Source organism: Xenopus tropicalis, chromosome 8 (genome assembly GCF_000004195.4).
Source record: "Xenopus tropicalis strain Nigerian chromosome 8, UCB_Xtro_10.0, whole genome shotgun sequence".
NCBI lineage: Eukaryota > Metazoa > Chordata > Amphibia > Anura > Pipidae > Xenopus > Xenopus tropicalis.
The window spans coordinates 78,878,080-78,900,951 of NC_030684.2; the positions used below are offsets into that span (position 1 = coordinate 78,878,080).

The following is a 22,872-nucleotide window of genomic DNA, read 5'->3' on the forward strand; positions in this document are numbered from 1 at the left end:
GGCCTGTAATTTAGCGGTGAATAGAGTGAAGCTCAACACCCTTTAAAATACCTCAGTAAATGTTTCTTTTTTGCATTTGGTCATACTGTATGGAATATCATGGAATATTGGGATCTGAAGATTTGTGAATAAAATTTAGTTACTGACTTTTTCCGGGATAAAATTGTCTACAAAATATTGTTGCATTCTATGTTCAAACAATTATTATGTTGTAATGTTAACTAAAACTGTGGATGTGGATCCCAAGATATGCACAATTTTTTGTACTTGCTGATCTCTTCCTGGATGAGAGGGTTTGTTGTATTCTATCATAAGAAAAATGCTCTACTCTAAATAGGATACCCTAAAGTGTCTGGAAAACCCCAAAAAATGCTTAGGTGCTTAGGTCACTATATTGAAATTGCCAAAGAAAAATCATTACATGTTCATACAGCACTCTCCAGATTAACAATTAATCTTTTATCAGTAAGTTGCAAGTAAATCATTTTAATGAAATCATATCAGTTAAAAGAGGGGATCCCCATAATGCATTCTGGCAAAAACATTCACCCCTAACGTGATGTACCACATTTAAAGCAGCAATACAATCTCTTAATGGGTGGTATAGTTGTATTTATTTGCTTCATGAATTGTTTGGAACTGAAGCTGAACTCCAAAGTATATCAAACACAAGATGCATTTCCATCCAGGTGGAAAATCACTCGCCTTAGCACTAATTTAACAACTTGTGTCCCCAGAATATCTACAGTTTCCACCTCAGTCCAGATTTTTAATCTAGCTTGCGGTGCAGAGTGCAGCCCTAGTGGGCACAATCTGTTCTTGTACTTACCACCTACCACAACGCTGTTAAACACAAACACCTGCATCTGTTGACTCCCTTGAGGCAGGGTGCAAGCTGTCAGATATGGCATCCCTTTCCGCTATATCTGTTTTTAAATGATATATTGTAAAAGAGAAATAGATTGGTAACTTAAAGATGCCATTAGGGGGTGATAGAGGAGACCAGTTACCCAGGGGCCCAGCTACCCAAATGGGTAGCACAAAATTACAGTAGAATTGCTGCTGATTTAATTTTCCAGCAGTTTGCCAGTCTGTTTCCTCTATAGTAACTTCCCTGCATTTCAGTAAAATGATTTTTGAGTTTGTATTGTAGTAGGTGTGTTTGAAAAAACCCACAACCATCAAGTTAAACCTTTTGTTATCTTTTTTGTAAGCATACAAGGGGCATGGCCAAAAGTTTTGGTACTATACACTTGGGTTGTGGGGGTGTCACAAGACTTCCAATGGAGGCACTGTCTCAATTAATACCCAATCAGAACATTATATGAAAGATATAAAGTGGCCTACAATCTATAACATATTTAATAAAAAACACAGGACCAACCAGTGAAAAAGATTTCTCCATGTATTCAAGATATGCTCCATGTATTGAACCACTCGGGTCATAGAACTCTTCTTTATGTGTCTTGATGTGCAATACATCAAGGGTGTGGTTGCAAGCACTATCATAATATTTGTTCAGTACACACAAATGAAGATTTCCAATCCCCAGCAGACATTCCAACAGAGGGTGGATAAGAGTACCCTGTGTTATTTGTTAATGTGTTAATTTAGTTAACCGGTGAGGATAACAATTTTGGGTGTTCCAGAACTTACTTCTATACAAACTTAATGTCAGAATATTAATTTTGTTGTGTTGGAAGAGTGCATTACCCTTCCATTCCCGATCCTTCCATCCTTCCAAGTATAGGATTTTACCTGTGTTGCAGTGGTAGGCATACACAACCTCAAAGCTTGGTGCTGGATTAGTGTTTGGCTCCCTTCTCTCATTAATTAAAAACCAGTTAGATGACTTTTCTACAGTTCCAAGGCCCCTGTATAGCTGCATGGCATCACCCTGCACTGTAAGAGAATTTAAACTCTATGTTGGAGAGCTGATTCTAGTTTGAGTCTATATATATTGCCATCATTGTGGTGTTGCTGAAGCCCTAAATTTAGAATAAGCCAAATCCTACAGACCCTTATCTTTATATCGCACTGACTGTAAGACATCATGGCAATGCATTACTTCAATAATATACCCTGACCAAATAGAATGTATGCCTCATATGCCCACATCCCTGAATATTAGGAGGGCTTTCCTTGGCATAGGTTTTCTTGCTATGAATAAGGGACATGCAGTCTTTGACATTCCAATTTTTTGTTGCTGAACCAAAACATGTGCCATTGCCTTAAATATACCTGCTAGCCTACCTTTATTCTTGGTGTCCCAATACAAATATATTAAGTAGCATTATCTATCTGTAAAGATGTATACATAAATCTAATGCATTGTACAATAATAAAACTAAACCAAACCAAAATGCTCAGAATGCAGAGGTTGCACATAAGACTAGGCAGCCAAAGGATTTAGATATAAACGACTCACTTTATTCTCTTGTGCTTATACTAAAGCCAGTCTTTGCTGAGGTAGAAAGAGTAATGAAACTGGGGGATAATGTATAGCAGAAATAGCAGGATGAAGACAACCTGGCACAACTAAGAGGAATCACTCAACTTTAACCACAGGTTAATAAATGACTATATGTTACATAGGGCAAAACTCCTGCTTGTTTACATTTCATTAAAGGGGCTGTTCACCTTTAAATGAACTTTTAGTATGATGTAGAGAGAGCTATTCTGAGGCAATTTGCAATTGGTATTCATTTTTTTTTTATTATTATTGGCAATTTTGTAATTAACTTTTTGTTCTGCAGCTCTCCAGTTTGAAATTTCAGCAGTTCTCTGGTTGCTAGGGTCCTTAGTAACCAGGGAGTGATTTAAGAGAGTGACTGGTATTTGAATAGTAGAGGGTCTGAATATAGAGATAAGTAACAAAAAGTAACAATAACAATAAAACTGTAGCCTCACAGTGACCCCCATTTAAAAGCTTGAAAAAGGAAGAAGAAAAAGGCAAATAATTCAAAAACTATAAAAGATTGAAAAAAGCTAACTTAAAGTTGAACCGCCCCTTTAACATAGCCATAGTCTGCCCCCGATGTGATCACATCTGTGATATGTTTTTGCTGTGGGTCTGCCAACTTGTGGAAAGGGGTCATAGACCGTTCAGACAAAATATTGTTTCTAGCTTGATTGTTTTCCTCATAAATTTGAATCCAATGTCGACTTGTTTTGTGACTATATTTGTATTATGTTCCTAATTACAAAGTGCTAGTTTTTCAGCATTTCTGTTGTTTACAATTTTAATATCTGTCCTTAACTTGCTCACTTCTCTTACTTTTCAGCAGTGTCTCTAGGGTAATTTTGACAATACATCATATTGTGCAAATAGCATTTTGGACAAAAATAAATATGTTTTAACCCACAATGTAAAACAAAACCTTTACCATGTTTCTTTACCATTATTTTTTTGAATCTCAGAAAAAGTAGGACCACAAATATTGATACTTCCCTATTTTACCATCATTATTCAAAGGCTGAAGCAGTTCATCTGCGTGATGGTGCTCTCCTCTTTTCCTGTGATATTCCAAAAAGCCAAGCGGTGGGCTATTGGGGATTGACGCATCGTGCCGTGTGAGCAGTAAGGCTGAGCGTTTATATATTCAATTTCCTGGACTCGCTATTTGTTCCTCTTGCACTTGATTTAGTATTTTATTTAGCTGGATTCAGCCTGATAATGTAGGAGTAGAGTAACAGTAATGTTTTTTCAGTCCACCTGTTTAAAATATATTCTTACATATTTACCCTGCATATTATAATCATTAAATAACTTTCCTGCATTCTGGGATTCTGGGATGTATGGCCATAGCTAGCGCATGGGTCTTTAGCAAAACATTAAAAACCTCCTTTTGCAGATCAGTCAGTTCATATTTTGTAGTCCGACTGCCTTAGCAATCACCTAAAGATTCTTCTTTGCAGAATAAAAAATAATTATGTAGTTTATTAGCAATACAATATGTTTTTATTCCATGAGCAATTAACAAACAAAATTAAGAAATTGATTTGAAATCAACCACAAAATAGCTGCAAATTACAATAAGAGAACAGTGTAGATCATAGCATGGGTGTCTAGATTCCAAAAAAACTCAGTGCACAAGCTATGTATAAAGGATGGTGTATGCAGGAGTTATTTTTATGTAAAAAATATGCACTATGGCACCGAGAGGCAAGATTTTTTTTTAGGGGGGGATACTTTTATACTCTTCAGATGGTGTCTGCACATGGTGAGACAAAATGTGAATAGCTGCTGGCTGCATCTTTTTCAAGTAACATGCAGAGCACAAATGGTAGACAGATACTGACTGCAACCTCCCTATATCTCCCAATGGATCTGCCTATGCTTGTATTCCTTTGTTGGAATGATCAGATCAGACCTGCAAACAAACTGGGCAAATATTAGCTGATTCATTGACCTGCATTGGCAGTTAAAGAAATAAGAGAGTATAAGAGATCAGCCTTTAGAGAGAAAGTAGTGAGGTAGTGGGTTAAGTAGAATAGCGCAGAGCTGAATCAAAGGCAGAAAGAGGAGAAAATGACAGAAAGAGACAGAAAGAGAAAAGGAAAATGGGAAAAAAAGGCAGGAAAAAGGAAGAGCAAAAAACAGAGAAAGAGAAAAAAGCAAATGAGTTAGGGAAGACAGGCAAAAAGAAGGTTTGGGAGAGAGAGAATGATTGGAGTAATTTGTCACACACTGGCATAGGATGGTTCCCATAGCAGTACAGCACCTTGGCTATCTTTACTATCTGCACAGTAGCTGGCAACAAGTCTACCAATGCATTTACCAAACTAAACAGAGTACAGCTCCTTGCACCAACTGAAATATTTTGTATGCATGGAGCACATGTAATCACTACTCCACTATTTCCTATTGTTTTATATCATCTCCAGCAGGGCCCTCTGTGGTGAAATATGTCTAAAATGTTTTCACACTTATTTATTTGAGAGGATGGAGAGCCCCCAATTGGGTGCATGAATGGTCCTCATGACAAACTAGGTCTAGATGTTAATTGAAAGGTGAATGGATGGAGGGCCCTGTATAGGGAATACATCTGTCCAAAATGTTTGCCCAAAATTAAACAAAACTGTTTCTTTAAAACCTTTATATAATTAATAGTAGTGGTAAGCAAATCTGACCTGTTTTACTTCACTGTGAAAAAATTGCGAAATGGCAAAAAATTTGCAAAACACCGATATTACGCAACAATTTTTTACTGCGCATGAGTTTTCTTTGACACATGCTAATTTTTACGAAACCAAACCTGGCAAAATAATTTGCTCATTGTTAATTAAAAAATGAAGTCTTACATCTACCTCCTAACCAGGGCAAACCCTGTTGAGCTACAGAAGCTTTGCTATAGACTTTGCCTACTTTAGAACTAATGAAGCCTTACAAGAGGCAAATGCCCTAGATTCTAAGACCTAGCAGCACCCCTGAATTCTAGTCTTCCACATAAGAAACTGCAGAGGACCTATTTAATAACTGCCCAACTGCACCTATAAAGCAAACTACATATGATTATACTCTCACTCTCTATGCACTTAGCACAAAGCATGGATTAGCGAGAAATAAATGAGGCCTTATATTGAATAGGATGGTTCATAAACCCTGCCATTTTTGGAGCTACATCATCCTCAGTAAAATGTGTTGGTGAGGTGAGAGTGAAGTTCTGTAGAATGGTGGTAAAAAATAAAAAGAGTTCCATGCGAGCAAGGCTCTCTCCTGGACAGATCCGTTTACCTGGAGAAGTAATGACATTTGATTAGTACAGTGTGATGTTTATAATTACGGCAAGATTGCAGCTAGAATTTTAAAGGTTAGTCACAGCAAGGTTAATTTACAAAAACAGTGTAGTGTGCAAAGTGCAACCTATAATGCAGCATTTTGTTCACAGAAAGTCTCAATCACTGGGGATGCCAAATATTAGGCACCCCCCAGTGACTGTAATAGTTTACATGAAACCCCCAACCAGTGCTCCTGTTAGCAGAAACTGCACTGGCTTGGGGTATGTCTACAGAAGTTCTTCAGTGCAATCTTTCCTCTTCATTTCTCAAGGCGCCGACTGGACCAAAAAGAAGGAAGGAACCGAAGAAGATCCTGGGCCAATGCAGTTTTTAGCAAACAGGAGAACTGGCCCAGGTTATCAGGTAAATGACACTATTTACTAGGGTACAACCCAGTGATTTAAACTTTAGTTCTCCTTTAAAGCTGTTCTTATAGTTGTGTTTTCTGCAACTGTGTGCAATACCTCTGCATTTTTTTGTGAATCCTGCACAATTCCAGCTAGCATCTTAGGAGTGGGGCTTGCCTCGCTTTGGGTGAATTCACTAAAACAGCATTAATCTCTGATTTACTGGGTACAAATCGGTGCGCCTAATGAAGCAACCCACTATGGGAAGCCTGAAATTACTGCCATGTCCAAGCTCAGGTATTCCCCAGAATCAATAGGCTCATATGATTTTTCAGAAGAGGCAAGACAAGGTGAAACTAAGAGGAAGTACAAGGTTCCTTTCAAGAAATTTTAGTGCAATTATTCAATAGTGTCAATACTTGCAAAGCTTTGCTTCTATTTTAGTTTGCTAGCACTGCATTTGCAATCATAAATAAGGCCTGCATAGATTTGTCATGTAATGGGCCAGACTCAGTTCAGTGAAAATAACTTTTTCTCACTGAACTGATTTTGTCCCAATGTGTCTTAATGTAGAGAGAATAGTTGATATATCCATTACCCTATCTCTAAAAGGGATGAAATACAAGTGTCCAGTAATTACCTCATAAAGGTGAATGTTTATTCCAAAACAATTTTTTTCTATATCATTATTATTAATGCATCCTAACTCAATCAGACAGGTCTGAAAATTTTTGTCAGGTAAGCTTAGAGGAGCATTAATATTGGTAGGTGTATTTTAAATCAGACTGTAACAGCCATACAATTCTTTGTTTTTACCCTTTGCTCCTGCTTCATTTTACACTTTCTGTTAGTGCTACAAATAAACAACCTATCTAGCAACATTTTTTGTAGATGCATGAGCATTTTAAGCCTAAGCACTACTAAATACTCTATCATTTACTTATTCTTATACAGTCCAGCCTTGTCAGTAACACAAATATCACTAAGATTTCCTTAAATCTTAAGTTTTTAAGAGCATTTATTACCTGCTGAGAATGCCATCATTGCTTCACTTTTCCTGAATCTGCCTTGTTCATCCAAAAAGTGGCTAGGGTTAAATTCATATGGAGAGGAAAAGTACTTGGGATCACGGTGAACAGTACATAGCAATGGGTAGATTTCTGTGTCCTGAAAGAGTAAAAAACTATGATGCTGGTATTTTCTATTTTCTAAGTATCATCTCCATGTTTTGATAAGTGTTGGCAGCTGTTTTTTTCACAATAATCATACCCATACATAACATGACATGTTAAGTTTCCTGCGGAGATTACTTTGCCTTGCAAACCTTTTTTATCTCAGTCAATCTTCTGATTAATTCATGCAGACCTTAAGGGCTCTGGTACACGGGGAGATTAGTCGCCCGCGGCAAAACTCCCTGCTCGCGGGCGACTAATCTCCCCGAGTTGCCTTCCCTCTGCCATCCCACCGGCGAACATGTAAGTCGCCGGCGGGATGGCAGACGCGGCGGCGCGATTTCGCGCAAATCGCCGAAAAAGACTCGCGAGGCTTTTTCGGCGTTTTCCCGAAATCGCCCCGCCGCGTCTGCCATCCCGCCGGCGACTTACATGTTCGCCGGTGGGATGGCAGAGGGAAGGCAACTCGGGGAGATTAGTCGCCCGCGAGCAGGGAGTTTTGCCGCGGGCGACTAATCTCCCCGTGTACCAGAGCCCTAAAGAGGAGTTATATGTTGTTCATGGATCAGTAACTGGTTTCTGCATACTGTTTCAATATCTACAGGGCCCATTTTCAGCAAAGTGCAATTTTGGATGCAATTGCACAAAGAATATAACAGGATGGTGTAATTTTTGGAAAGCAAAATCAAAATTACGCTTTGACATGATCCTTTAGGCCCAATCTGGGTGTACTAACACAGCCAGGGATATGGGGGGTGGGACAGTCGCACTTGTGCTGAGCACAACTATAGGAAAGGACAGGTACCTAGTGAATGGCACAAATAACTGAACCATTTTTGCACACCTACAGCTGCAGCTGTAAATAAGCACTTTTTTATGTTTTTTTCATGTGGTAAAAAAACATGGAACAGGGAAGAGAATACATTTTCATTTAAATGTTTATCCCAGCACTTCTATGTTTTTCTTTTGATCAGTTGTGGGAGGAGGAAAAAGAGTTTAATCAAATTATTCCTCAAAATTTACACCCCATTAAAATGAATTTATCTTTACCTGGAAGCCTGAGACATAGGCAGCAATTAACAGGGAGCATTGAGAATCAGAAGATGAAAATAGTAGATTGAGCATGTTTCAGTGCATGCTCTTTTTATTTTGCTAACATTAATATTGGTGTATATTGCCACTTTAAAATCCTACAAAGAAATGGGTTTGTATGGTTACTTGTATGGTCCCTATGTTCTAAACACAAGAGATATTGTGCAAAGTACTGGTATACACACTGCCCTCTGATCATGGCAGGAGTCCAGTGTTGGTTTTCGGCAGGGATCCCCAACCTTTTATACCATAAAAGCCACATTTAAATGTAAAAAATGTTGGGGAGCAACACAAGCATGAAAAAGGTGTGCCAATGAGAGTTATAGTTGGCTATTTGGTAGCCCCTATGTGGACTGGCAGCCTACAGAAGGCTCTGTTTGGGATTATACTTGGCTTTTATGCAACCAAAACTTGCCTTCTTACCAGAAATTCAAAAATGAGCCCCTGCTTTGAGGCCACTGAGAGCAACATCCAAGAGGTTGGGGACCAACATGTTACTCACGAGCCACTGGTTTGGGAACACTGTTTTTTAGTAATGCTTTGGAAACCAGAGTTAAAGTATTTGCTTAAAGGGGTTGTTCACTTTTGAGTTAACTTTTAGCATGGTGTAAAGAGTAATATTCTGAGACAATTTGCATTTGGTCTTCATTTTTTATTATTTGTGTGTGTGGAATTTCAGCAGTTATCTGGTTGCTTGGATTCAATTTACCTTAGCAATGACAAGTGGTTTGAATAACAGACTTATATATTTATAGGAGGGGACTTGAATAGAGAAAGTAATAATAAAAAGTAACAATAAAGCCTCACAGAGCAATAGTTGGAAAGAACCAGAAGAAGTCACCTAATTCAAAAACATAAAAAAAATAAAATAATAATAATAATAATAATTAAGACCAACTGAAAGCTTGCTTAGAATTAGCCATTCTATAACATACTAAAAGTTCATTTAAAGGTGAACCACCCCTTTCATAGAATGCAGTAGTGGTGGCCGATATGTTAAATGCATGGTACCAGTTTTGAACTAGAACAAATCTATAAAGAAATCTTAAGAACCATAGGTGTCAAAACTGGGTGGCTTGAGGGGGGGGCTGTGCCCCTCCCATATTTTTGCCACTAATTCTGATTTTTAAATGAGGGAGGGTGGGTAGAAATGAGTTAAAGTTATTTGTGGGTAATTTAACTCCCACCCCAAGCAGAATCATCTTTTGCAACCCTGGGTAAAATCAGAAAGGGCTCCACTGACATGCTTTTATATAGAAGCTTTATAGATACACATAATTCTCATGTGAGACATTTAAAGATGGGGATTGTGGAACTGCTGACTAGAGGTGTAGACAGAATATGTATGTTGGGTAAAAAATAAACTTACTGGAAAGTTTATTGAATACCTTTTTTGCCTCATGTCTTCAACATAAATTGGAACATCATCCATTTACTAAAAAGGGTGTTTTCTGCATCTGTTTTTATGAGATTTTTTTGCAGATAGTGAGGTGAAAACACTTCATAAATACTGTATAAAAATATAAAGGGTACACTTAAACAAAAGTTTTAATGTGCAAAATGTTTTGAGAATCCCATTTAAAAGTCCTATGTAGATATAATTAAGATGAGTTACATTATTTGAAAATGTCTAGCAATGGAAATTGGGCTGGCATGGAACTGTGCATTACTCTGTACCTGAAAGCTGCTACATGAGGTAGAAACCACTGTACTATTGGCACAAATAATATCGATTTTATTATAGAGTATCTGATGTCCAGTCTGTTCACATTGCCAGGTCATAGGTACCAATGAGAATTTTTAAGACATTTAAGTTAAGACATTGTGCCCAAAGAACATATAGTTATAGTTTTTTTTCAAAATTTTAGTAAATAATTTTGTAATTTTTTTGCTAACATAGATGCTAAATTGCACCTGCGCAGCCGACTAATCAACAATTTGTTTTGCTCTGACAATTACAGGTTTAGATCTGGTTAATTGCTAGAGGTAATCCCGCCAAAATAATTTAGCACTTATGTTTTTCTAACCCATTGGTTCAGGCACTGACAAAATGTTTTGATTCTAATGCAGTATCCCTTTAAAGGACAAGGGCACCCAAATGCACAAGGAAGCACCAATATGTTAGGTACAGTCTAACAAGCTTTTCATTACCTTGGGAATGCTATATCCTCTGAACTGTACGTCCTTAGTGACCTTTCGTGGAGCATTTAAAGGGGCAATGTCACTGAATCGTTGGATTTCATTTATCACAGCCTCCATATAGGGCATTGCATTGCGATCATTTATATTCACAATTCTGTTTCTTCCAATCACATGGTCAATTTCCATATGAAGCTTAGCTGTAATTTTAGCAAAAATCTTTTCACAATGAAAGATAATGGAATGCTAAGCAACTTTAAAAAAGGTTTTGTAAATATAGGTTTTATCATTTTTTTGCAATCATATTTTGAAAAAAACATCATATTCTCAGTCTGCCTGAGTTTACCATATATAAGAAAAAGCAGGGCACTCTTATTCATAAACTAAAAGATTGGTTTAAAAAAACATAGGAATATAATTAAGATATGGAAAGAGTGTACGTTGCCGGTACAGGCATGTCTCTTCACTGAGACTTATGGTTGGACTTTTAAAAGAAACACCTAAATATAATCATGGTACAAAAAATTGATTGTTTAAATTTTGAAAACTATTAATGTAACCCTTTAATGGATAGACAGCTTTGGATGCTGGCTCTGTAGGGGGCTGCCACCCCCTTCCTTCTTTCCAGTAATGCAGACGCTGGCAGCCGGTACAAATCTTAAGCAAGTATAGCTGTGACTTAAATCACTAGTGTGCATGCCTGCTTTGCTTCCTACTTTACTCATTTATATAGCTTTAATCCTGAGATGTGGGAAGCACAAATGTTATTTATAATGGGAACAATTAGATTACATTTGGAAAAGCGTTTCTTTTGCAAAGCCCTACCACTTTGGTAATACAGGTATGGGATCCATTATCCAGAAACCCGTTACCCAGAAACCCCCAAATTACAGAAAGCCTTTTTCCCCATAGACTCCATTTTAATCAAATAATACAGATTTTTAAAACTGATTCCCTTTTTCTCTGTAATAATAAAAAAGTACCTTGTACTTGATCCCAACTAAGATAATTAATTCTTAATGGAGGCAAAACAATCCTATTGGGTTTATTTAATGTTTTATTGATTTTTTTAGTAGACTTATGGTATGGAGATCCAAATTACGGAAATACCCCTTATCTGGAATACCCTTGGTCCCGATAATTCTGGATAAGAGGTCCTATACTTGTACCTGGTAAAAAATGTATATCCCCTTTAAGTTCTTAAGTGTCTCAAGTGTCTGTGAAAACACTTTGTTCTTTGTAAAGTGAAAAAATATTAAAATATTACTGTCCTTTCTTAAATACAGCTACTACCTATAAACAAAGGGGTAGGGAAACACCTGATATCTTACATATTTTTTTCTTTTTTTCATGAATATGTGTCTTAATATTGTGCCTTTAAGAATAGACACCAAAATGAATATGTAGTTATATTCTTTTCTCTGTTACATACAATTGCCATGCTGTATGTACATGTATGGGACCTGTTATCCAGAATGTTTGGGACTTGGGATTTTCCAGATATGGGGTCGTTCCATAATTTAGATCCCCATATGTCTACTAAAATATAATTTAAACATTAATAAGGATTAATTATACCTTAGTTGTGATCAAGTACAGGGTACTGTTTTATTATTACAGAGAAAAAGGGGAAAAGTTTATAAATTTTGTATCATTTGGTTAAAATTGAGCCTAAGGGAGATGATCTTCCCATAATTCGGAGCTTTCTGGATAATGGTTTTACAAATAGTAGATCCCATACCTGTATTACTAAAAATTCTGAACCATAATCCAGTGTTAAAAAAAAAAAACCACAAGGGGCCATAACATGGCATCAAAATGATGCAGAGTTAGATTGTATGCAGGCTTAAATAAAAAATCATGCACCTTGTATTTCCGGATACTTGATCAACAGTAGCAGACCATGCTTGATAGTGGTTGTAGATGTCTCTGTTCCTCCAAGAAAAATGCTGAAAAATGTCAGTAACGTGTTCCTCATAGTAAATTCGGAATTGGGATTCTTTTTTTCCTGAAAATACAGGGAAGAGATTATAAAATAGCAACATGGTGATGCAGTCAGGATGTGAACACATACAAACAAACAAGTAAAAGAAAAGGCTACAAATATTTATGCTTAACCTTCCCAATGACAGTAAATATATTTTGCCCAAATAGCTCACTCTTTGTGTAAGAACATAAGTTCTTTTGCAAGGGCAGTTCTCTTCTTGTAAGGCCTGGAATACAATTTCTGTATTCTGGGACATCTTCATAGACAAGGAATAAATAAAATACCTGCTCTATTTTCATCAAATATTCGTCAATGAAATCTCTAGGGGCACTAGGATCAAATGTCTCTTGGTTGGACTTCACTCTCTCGTGCAAGAATGAAATCAGTTCTTCTGAAAGTGTATTTTTCTTCTTATGGGGTCCTGGAATGTATGCCATTACACTGGGAAAAATGCTTTCAAGCTGTTCAAAGAAAAGGAATTTATAGAATAATATTGTTGGTAATCAATAAGATGTGCATTGGTTACATTCTTGACAGTGTTTCTCATTTCCATTTTAAAGTGAATTATGGCAGACTAATTTGTTTATGCAGAATTCTTTACTTACAAAGTTTTTCACAACAAAACACTGGGCTTCACTCAGTATATTTAACTTTTGGCCTGCTCTACATGGCTTGCACGCTTGGCCTGCACTCTTTTTTTTTTAGTTAAAACTGCTGTACTTAACTACTACTGCCTCCAACTTTTTAATCCACCTATCACCACCTATACTACTGCCTCCAACTTTTTAATCCACCTATCACCACCTATACTACTGCCTCCAACTTCCTAATCCATTCATTTCAGCAGTGCTGTATTCATGAGGAGCAGGCTAGATGTGGCATGTAGGCATTCCTCCATCCTTCACCCTAACTTGCACAACATTTAGATGCTCAGGTTAGTTAGTACTGGTGGCCGCAGGATGCTAAATTGCCCTGTCCTTACCTCCTGCCCTATGGCTATTCAGATGCCTGCTTTGCAGAGAGCAGCAAGGACACAGCTGCAATTACATAGTTACATAGTTACATAGGGTTGAAAAAAGACCAGAGTCCATCAAGTTCAACCCTTCCAAGTAAACCCAGCACACACAACCCACACCCACCAATCCATACACCCAATTGATTATTAAAGGAGGATTAATATGTGTGATTTTGTGCCTCTTACAGACTTTCCATCTATGGCTTTTGTAAATAACTCCTTAAGCAATAACTACACAATACAGCCAAGAAGTAATCTTGGTTACATTTTAAGGGCCTAATTTACAAAGTGCAGGACAGGGTGCTAAAAGGGGGTTCAAAACTAAACCATTATTATAAGTTTAAGAATCTGTAAAGTGTATTCACTGACTGGGAAAAAATCATAGCATCTCAAGGCAAGTGGTAATCAAACTTTTCCTTGGATTGAACCTTTTTGCCAGAGTTGGGCTTTCAGGTGTATCTAGGAGACCAAATTAGCATTCTCCATAAATTTCACCCCCCACCCCCTCATTCTACTGCTCCAGTTGTCCTCAAGCTGCTCAGCACCTCAGTTTGGGAACCACTGCTGTAAGCTGAGTCTCACAACACACAATGCATTGAGATAATAAAATGAATAATAATTCCACTGTACCTGACCCCATGTATTGCTCATAAGGCGGAAAATCTCATTCACATTAGTAAGTAGGTTTGAAAATTTCTCTTCATTGTACTCAAACCGCCTTCCAAACATAATGGAACAGAATACATTGGACACAGCATCCATAATTAGTTTTGAAGGATCAACTGGTGTTTCTATGAGTAAAAAACAAAAAGGACTTAAGAACAATTTTTATTTCCATTTATATTAGATTAATATGCTTATAAATTATATATATGAGCCCCCAACCTTTTGTATGTGAAGATAGGGAAATGATCAAGAACATGGCCTGCCACAAAGACCAAAATGATTTCTTTCTGACTACATCTGTAGCTAAAATTACAAAAATATCTTATTTACTGACCTGAATCCAAATATTTATGTAACATAATAATTGAAACACATCAATTTCTATTCTCAAGCATGTTTCTGCTGCCCCATAAATTAATGAAACAATGTAATCAATGTAACAACCATTCACAGTGTACTGACCTCCAGACTTCCTAATTTCCTCAACCAAACACAGAGCCTCCTCCTGAATCTTCTCTTCTATACTTTTCTTTCCCATTCCAAAGTTCTTCAGGGTCTTCAAAGTGAAATGACGCATTTGCCTCCAACGTTCTCCATTGCTAAAACTGAGTCCTAAAAGAGAAATGATACTGATCAGTTGTAAATTTGCACACAAATAACATTATAACATAAACATAACATTATATAGATTTTTTAGTTTGCCAGCCATTGCTAAAGCACAAAAGTAGCCTTATTGTTTGCTGTAAGTGGATGTCCTATATCTGCATATAAGGACATAACTGCAGGTATTTCCTTGTCATGTCTAATACTTAGAGCACTGGCATTTTTGACTGCCACAGTTCTCTTAGGTAAACGGGAGAAACTCTGATGCCATTTTCTGCATCAACTTTTCATTCACAGTGGTTCCCAACCTTTTTTGCACCATGGACCGGTTTCAAGCAAGACAATTTTTCCAAGGACTGGGGATGGGGGGTGGCACAACTAGTGCTAGTTAAATTTTATATTATACACTTTACTATTAATATTATTATTACATACAGCTTAATAAAGTATTTAGGTCCTTGTTGTAATCAGCAGAAATCTTCCTGGGCTTCGCATAGCTACTGTCATGGCTGTGTAACGCATTAGGGAGTTGGGATCACAAGTAATTGGGAGCAGAGGTGGCCCGGTTCAGAACAGCCCACGGCCCGGCACCGGTCCCCGGACCGGTGGTTGGGGACCCCTGATCTAACAGACATTGGTGCTAACAAGCAGAGATTATTAAAATATGTTCACTTCTGTATTCCCATGTAATCTCAATATAACAGCTTCTACAATCGGAAATCCGATTCTCTTTCAAAATGATTTAAAAATAGCAACAGGCAGGGTAGGTATATTTGAGTGACAGGAGCACAGGTCTCAAAACTCAGTGTGCTATAGGAATCTCTGTGAAATATAGATCTGAAGATCAGAGGTTTTTGCAACACTAGTATTTAGTCCTAAGGCCATGTGAACTACAGTAGTTTTCAGTGTAAACCCAACTGAAGTCTTTTCATCTTGTGGATTTTAAAAGGGGCCCTATTATTTTGCTGCAGACATCAGTAAAAGCAATATTAATGGCAGGCAGTGTCAGACATTTAAAATTTATTAGGTGCAAAAAACAATCATAAATGTATCCAATATTCCAAAAAATCAACCATACCAAAAGAACAGTGGTACCTCAGTGCTCCATGGTCCTTGAGATCCTCCCTTCTGACACGTTTTGTGTTATTGGATGCTTTACCCAGGAGGTATTCAGAGGAGGTAACACCTCTTCTGATAAAGAGTCCAATGACGCAACATGTATTAGAAGGGAGAAGCTGAGGGGGCATAGAGCACCGAGGTGTTGTGCACCTAATAAATATTTCATTTCTGACACTGCCTACCATTTGTATTACTGTATTGTTTATTCAGGGTCTAGAGCAGTATTCACATGTATATCAGGTGGTTTACTCAGGTCGCTTAAGTACTTGTAATTCTAAAGGATACAACACTGAACATCCTTAAAGTTAACTAAACAATTATCATATGGCCTTAATAAATGGACTTGACTGTGCATCACTCACTAGAACATCACATTGAATGTGTGGATCCTGTTGAAGGAAGCTGTAGGAAGAAGCTGAGATTCATCTAGCTGCTGTGTAGGGACATCAGCAGATAAGATTATTAGTCTGGAAAGACTGAATGTATTCAATGGCATTATACAGTATATTAAAACCCTTCCCTAATGTTACCTACATACTACTGACCGAATCTGGACATTAATGGTTGTCTTAAAGGAACAGTTACACAAAAAAATAAATTGTATAAAAAAAAAAATATGTATAATATATACTATTGTCCTGCACTGGTCATGTGTTTGCTTGAGAAATACAACTATAGTTTTTATAAAAAAATCTGCTGTGTAGCAATAAGGGCAGCTGTTCAAATTTTGAAAAAAGGAGAAAAGGCACAGGTTACATAGCAGATAACAAATAAGCTGTGTAGATTCCCATTACATTTTACAGATCTGTAATCTGCTATGTAACCTGTGCCTTTTCTCTTTTTTTCCAGCTTGAATGGCTGCCCCCGTGGCTTTGTTTACCATTGCAGGGCAACAGGGAATTATTTTTTAATTACTTTTAAGGAGCAGTTCAGTGTAAAAATGGGCAAAATAGATACACTGCACAAAACAAAAATGTTTTCAATATAGTTAGTTAGGCAAAAATGTAATCTATAAAGGCTGGAGTGGGCAGATGTCTAACATAATGGCCATAACACTACTTCCTCCTTTACAGCTCTCTAAGCAGTTAGCAGTCAGTAACCAATAAGTGACTTGAGGGGGGACCATATGGGACATAACTGTTCAGTAAGTTTGCTTTCTGACCTGTTTGCTCACAAACTAACTAAACAGTTATGTCCCATGTGCCCCCCCCCCCAAAGTCACTGACTAAGTAACAGGTTAGAAAGTTGAAAGTAGTGTTCTGGCTCACTCCAGCCCTTATAGATTACATTTTTGCCTAACTATATTACAAATATTTTTTATTTTGTGCAGTCTATCCATTTTACCCGGTTCCATTTTTACACTGAACTGTTCCTTTAAAACATTTAAATTTTTTAGTTGAAAAGCAGTAAATTACTGCATACACTAAATTAGAAAAAAATAAAATTAAAAAAATAATATATATATCTGTATATATATATATATATATATATATATATATATATATACAAGATGGAATTTCTATATATGCATATACATTTTGTTTAATTGAAGAATAAAACTTGATCTAATCACTTGAAAAAAGGGGTAATGTGCCTATAATAAATGTGTTAATTATGTGGTAATACAATACTTATCTATAGGCGACTAGAGTAGTAGAGGGTAGTCGAGTGACTGAGTGTCGATTGATTCCTTGTTTTTTACTTTTTCTTACCATAGTCTTGGGTCACTGGATCTAAGGTACTTATTTTTCCACGAGCTCCAAAATCTTCAGCTTGATTAACAAGTGCTTCTTTAACTGCATCATAACCACAAAGGACAATAATACGTTTTGTGCCAAAGTATAATGTATAAACTGCTCCATACTGCTCCCACAGCTAGAAAAACAAACAAATATATATAAAAAACAAACATTTTGGTTAATATTAATTTACCTATTTTGTTATCAGTTTGACAAAACTAGGACAGAATTCTCTTCAGTAGCACGGGGAAGAACATTCTAAATATAACTCAGAATATTGAGGTACTGAAACTACAGGTATCAGATCCATTATCTGGAAACCTGTTATGCAAAAAACTCATAGACTCCATTTTAATCAAATAATTCCCATTTTTAAAAATTATTTCCTTTTTCTCTGTGATAATAAAACAGTAGCTTGTACTTCATCCCAACTAAGATATAATGTATAAATCGGTTTTATTTAATATATAATATATGTATAATAAATAACTTATTTACTTACCATTGTTTTTTAAGTTTAAACTCAATTTAATTTTTTTTTCAAAAAAGTCGCAGAGAAAAAAATGCTGCAACTTTTCCGAGATTTACTATGTGTTTAAAAGGCTTCAACAATTCGTCAGTTTAAACTTGCTGAGTTCATGTAGAAGTCAATGGCAAAGGTCCCTTCCATTTCCTTGAAGATTTTTCTTTTGTCTTGAAGCTTTACAGATTTCCCTGGATTTTGTCCAAAAATTCAGACTATTTCAAATTGTCGAAGTGACAATGCGATAAAATTGTGATTTTCGCAACAAAAATTCGAAAAAGTCGAGTTTTTGCAACTTTTCTCGCAGCAAGTTTTCCATGCGACTTTTTTTTCTCTTTAGTAAATATTGGACATTTGGGAAAATGAATTTAAAAATACAAAAAAAAAATGAGAACTTATGGAGTTTAGTAAATCTGCCCCCACAAGTATGGTGATCCAAATTACAGAAATTCCTTATCTGGAAAATCCCAGGTCCTAAGGATTCTCGATAATAGGTCCCATAACTGTACAATAAAACATAGCTAAAACTATCCCACATGTATGGCTATGACATGTATAGCATGATGTTTTTAATCATAACAGTTCACATTTTTTGAATAGGAGTAATTTTTACTTTGTTCCTATTGGGCACATATCCTATTTTTTAATAAAAAAAAAACATATGTTTTACTAAACGAAGATGCCTAAAATATTTCAAATACCAGAGATCTGTGAGTGCTGCAGCCTATTTGGATTTACAATTATAAGAAGAACTTTGAGAACTTTATAAAGATGGGGTATATACCTACCTTCATAAGAGAATTAACCATCTTGCCTTTCTTTATATTCATCAAGTTTCCAATTAGAGGAAGAGGAGTAGGACCAGGAGGAAGGTTAACTTTCTTGTACATTGTGTTCCATGAGGAAAGGGTTAATATGAATGTTATGAGCACAAGAAGAAATGTTCCAAGCCCTGCAACATCCATTTTGCATACTGTGAAGATAAACCAGTTGTTATCTGAATCAAAGTTGCAGATATATAACATGTTTGGGTGGAGTTAATTTGTAAATGAATCACATTACTCATACTGTACATCATACACTTGTTGATTCTTGCTTTAAGAGGAAAGTAAATTGAAAATACCCATTCTCAACTGGCCAGTCAGTGCTGCGATGACCTCTGCTCAAACGCAAAGATAAAAGATTGTGCCTACAAGTTTTCAGAAGCTATGTCATAGATTGAACCTGCATAAATCTTGGCAATATGCTTTTAAAGAAAGACTAAAGCTTAATGTGAATTGTCACACTGGAAAAATACCTTCCCACTATGATGTATGAAAATGCAGAAGAAGGCATTTTTTGCTGTTTTATCATCTAAATGTGAACTGATTTCACATGAGCGACAAAACATCCTGTGTCACTTTGCAATGAAGAAAATGTACCAGTTACTGCTATATCAGCTGCTCCTGGATAAAATACCTCTTTGTTAGATGCTGTATTTTGATTGATGGTCTGGCATTATGGCTAGTATTGGAACTCTCAATTTAGATTTATGATTCAGTTGATTAACAAATAACTTGAATTCCGGATGGCATGTGCACTGTATTTTGCTTATTTCATACTGTAACCACAATGGCAACTGTTTTTTTTTTCTTAGAACATGCCACTTATTACCCACTAAAAAGTAGTTTTTTTTAAATATTATTTACTATATTCCTTTGGATTTACAAATTATCTTAAATGTGTTCTTTCCACAGTGCCAATACTCCCATTGTGCCTACTAATGTGAAGGGGTGCACAGAGGCACAAGGGTGTTTTACTTTTGACTTGATATTGGCCAGGTGATAAGTACAGGGCTTCCTTTGGAACCATGCACAAAGTGGCATGAGGGGTATTAAATATACCTACAGAACAGAGTACAACTTGCAAGAGATTTACTAATAGGTATAAGACCAAACATAATCCCTATTGAATGACAGGGTACTCTATTCCTTGTTGCACAACATATGGCTCAAATTGTGAAGGACATGCAGCCTGGACATGCTGTTAAGATTGAGTATGTGGGCTAATATAATAAACTGTTTAATGCTGTGTGATATATATCAAATAGTAATAATAGTGGATTATAAAGGCATTCTTTGATTCTAAAAGAGATGACATAATCTCAAGGATTTGTCATGCACCGCAATTTTGATCACAATATGTTGGTCACCTAAAACTTCAGTAATCAACGCCAGTATACTAAGGGCAAGGGATATGTAAACTCTTTCACCTATTACAGTTTTGTATCTAAATTTATGTTTTTACCCGCTGATAAAATTTTTAAGAATTTTTACCATTTGTTCTGTTTTGCATGACATAAAAAGCACAGTCTGTTGCATAGAAAAAAACACAGATGTCATTTCTATCCACTCCTTTCCTTAAATTGGCCATGCAGGGGCAGATTTAAGCTGCCAACTCAGGTCCTTCAGATCAGTTCGGCAGCTGATCTGGTCAAGGTCATCTGAACTGTCTTTACTAATTAATAAATTGCCCCCATGAAGGGGGGATATGAGAAGCCTGTCATTCCAACATGAAAATCAAGCCTGCCCTATCAACATAGGTTTTGGGCCAGACATTGATCAGGAAGGCCTGTCTGAGAAAAGACAGGCCTCATTTGCTATTATTAGATCTGCATGTTGGGGCATAGTTATGGGATTTTTAAAGTCCTGTTTATCAAAGGATGAACTGTAATTTTTATTTGTTGATAGTTTTTAAAAAATCATATAGAAATAATAGAGAACAGCAGCATTTCACTATGGTGGACTGTGGTGAGTCCTAATTTCACTCATTATGACCCATAATGGTATCCTGAAGCATAGGAGGCAGCAGCTTAATATTGACACTAAAAATGCAAGATGATTCGTCTTGCTTCTGCTTATTAACAATTTAGGCTAATCCCTAAGATATGGAATTCTCTGGGAATCTGGGTGTGTATTCTAGTAAAAGAGCACAGAGTCCTGAAACGCCCTTTTGAAAAAAACGCAGTGCAAGTGTTTTTTCTGACTATTTGCTGTTGAATTTGCAGTAATAAAGTATGTTTATTTTATACAAAAGTAGAATCAAACTGAGAAACAAGCCACAGTACATGAGCAAATACAAGTCTGAAAATGTGCATTAGGCACCCCCGAGGGATTATAAAGTAATTGTGCTCCTGTTGGCTGAAAAATTCACAGGTCCAAGCCGGCATTTTTTTTCATGCGCCTGGATCCACCATAGCGGAGATTGATGAATAAGAACATGGAGGCACGGTGCTCCTACTGTAGTACCCAGGCCTGTGCAGTTTTCAGAGAACAGGAGCACCAGCCCAGTGTCTCAGGTAAGTGATTATAATCACTAAGGGTTACCTAACCTTTCCATCTTCATTAATATATAAAGTTGTAAGTCTTCAGTCTTTCATATTGTTACATTTTCCATCTTCTACATTAAAAGTAATTTCCACCCAAAAACATTTTAATTTAAAGGAGTATTTATTTTAATGTTATGGATCTCTTGATGTCTTGTATTTACAGCCACAAAGACTGCTTTAAATAGCAACTTTTTGGAGTGCCAGTCTACTGCTACAGTAAGTCCTATGGCTAGAATACAACCTATAGAGATGATATTCCTCCCTAAATTAACTTATGTTCTTCTACAATCTCTCCCAATAAAAAAGGCCCTTTTCATTAATCTAGACACAACCTTTAGGCAATTGATTTGGGCTGGTTCTCACCCCCATTTGAGCTTAAATAGTTTGACTAGAGGTAAATTTCAAGGGGGGGTTGCATTCCCGAACATATTTTTAAACTACACTGCAGCTAAACTGATCCATTAAGCCACTAGATGAAGGAAGCCACCATTCACACTATAAACTACACAGTACACATGAATAAATCCCAAACAGTTGCCTTTAGTAGTGATGAGCGAATTTTTTCGCCAGGCATAGATTTGCAGCGAATTTCCGCATTTCGCCATTGGCTAATTGTTTTGTGAAACTTCAGCAGTCGTGTCAAAATGGGCATGGTTGCATCAAAATAGACACTGTCACTGCAAAAAAAGATGCGTGTGACAAATGCTTCGCAGATTTTTTGCTGTTTCGCACATTTTCCTGTCCTATTGCAAATTTTCCTGTGAAGCGAAACATGACAGATTCGCTCATTATTAGAGTAATCAAGTCAGGCTTTCTAAGTGACTGATTTGGCAAAAAATTGTTCAAATAATGCAGATGACTAACACACTCTCTAAGGGGCACATTTACTAATCCACGAACGTCCGAAAAGCGTCCGAATTGGTTTTTTTCGTAATGATCAGTACTTTGCGACTTTTTCGCGAATTGTCGCAACTTTTTCGAGCTCTTAATACGAAAGTTGCGATAATTCGCAAAAGTTATAATGGCAATGAAAAAGTTGTGACAATTCTCCAAAGGCATAATGGCAATGAAAAAGTCGCGACAATTCCCGAAATTTGTTATGGCTATGAAAAAGTCGCGACAATTCGCGCAAGTCGTACCGGTTACGAAAAAGTCGCGACAATTTACGGGAAAAGTCGTAACGGCGACGAAAAAAACGCAAAAAAATACGAAAAAGTCGCAAAATGTTCGTTTTCCAATCCGAATTTTTCTCATTCGGATTCGTGGATTAGTAAATCAGCCCCTAAGACTCACCTCTGGAAAAACGTTTGTTTTCCTGGCAT

General features: G+C 36.7%; 1 protein-coding gene across 1 annotated transcript; it reads right to left on the minus strand.

Annotated features, from left to right (window-relative positions):
• Window positions 1-3,922: 3,922 nt before the first annotated feature.
• Window positions 3,923-19,160, minus strand: cyp2a6.4 (cytochrome P450 family 2 subfamily A member 6 gene 4 [provisional]). Its single transcript, XM_004917091.3, has 9 exons — window positions 18,972-19,160; window positions 17,634-17,796; window positions 14,662-14,811; window positions 14,164-14,324; window positions 12,803-12,979; window positions 12,398-12,539; window positions 10,544-10,731; window positions 7,154-7,295; window positions 3,923-5,737 (listed from the first exon to the last, which is right to left on the minus strand). Exons 1-9 carry the CDS (start codon window positions 19,146-19,148, stop codon window positions 5,556-5,558), a joined length of 1,482 nt encoding a protein of 493 aa, XP_004917148.2. The 5' UTR covers window positions 19,149-19,160; the 3' UTR covers window positions 3,923-5,555.
• Between the last annotated feature and the right edge of the window lie 3,712 nt (window positions 19,161-22,872).

Excerpts from the sequence above, each read along its gene's own strand:
- cyp2a6.4 (XM_004917091.3), bottom strand. The coding sequence starts at position 19,148 with ATGGATGTTGCAGGGCTTGGAACATTTCTTCTTGTGCTCATAACATTC. Across the intron at positions 14,812-17,633 it reads TCCAGTGACCCAAGACTATG|GACTCAGTTTTAGCAATGGA; the intron begins GTAAGAAAAAGT and ends TTTCTCTTTTAG. Across the intron at positions 12,540-12,802 it reads ATTTGATGAAAATAGAGCAG|GAAAAAAAGAATCCCAATTC; the intron begins GTATTTTATTTA and ends CTGTATTTTCAG.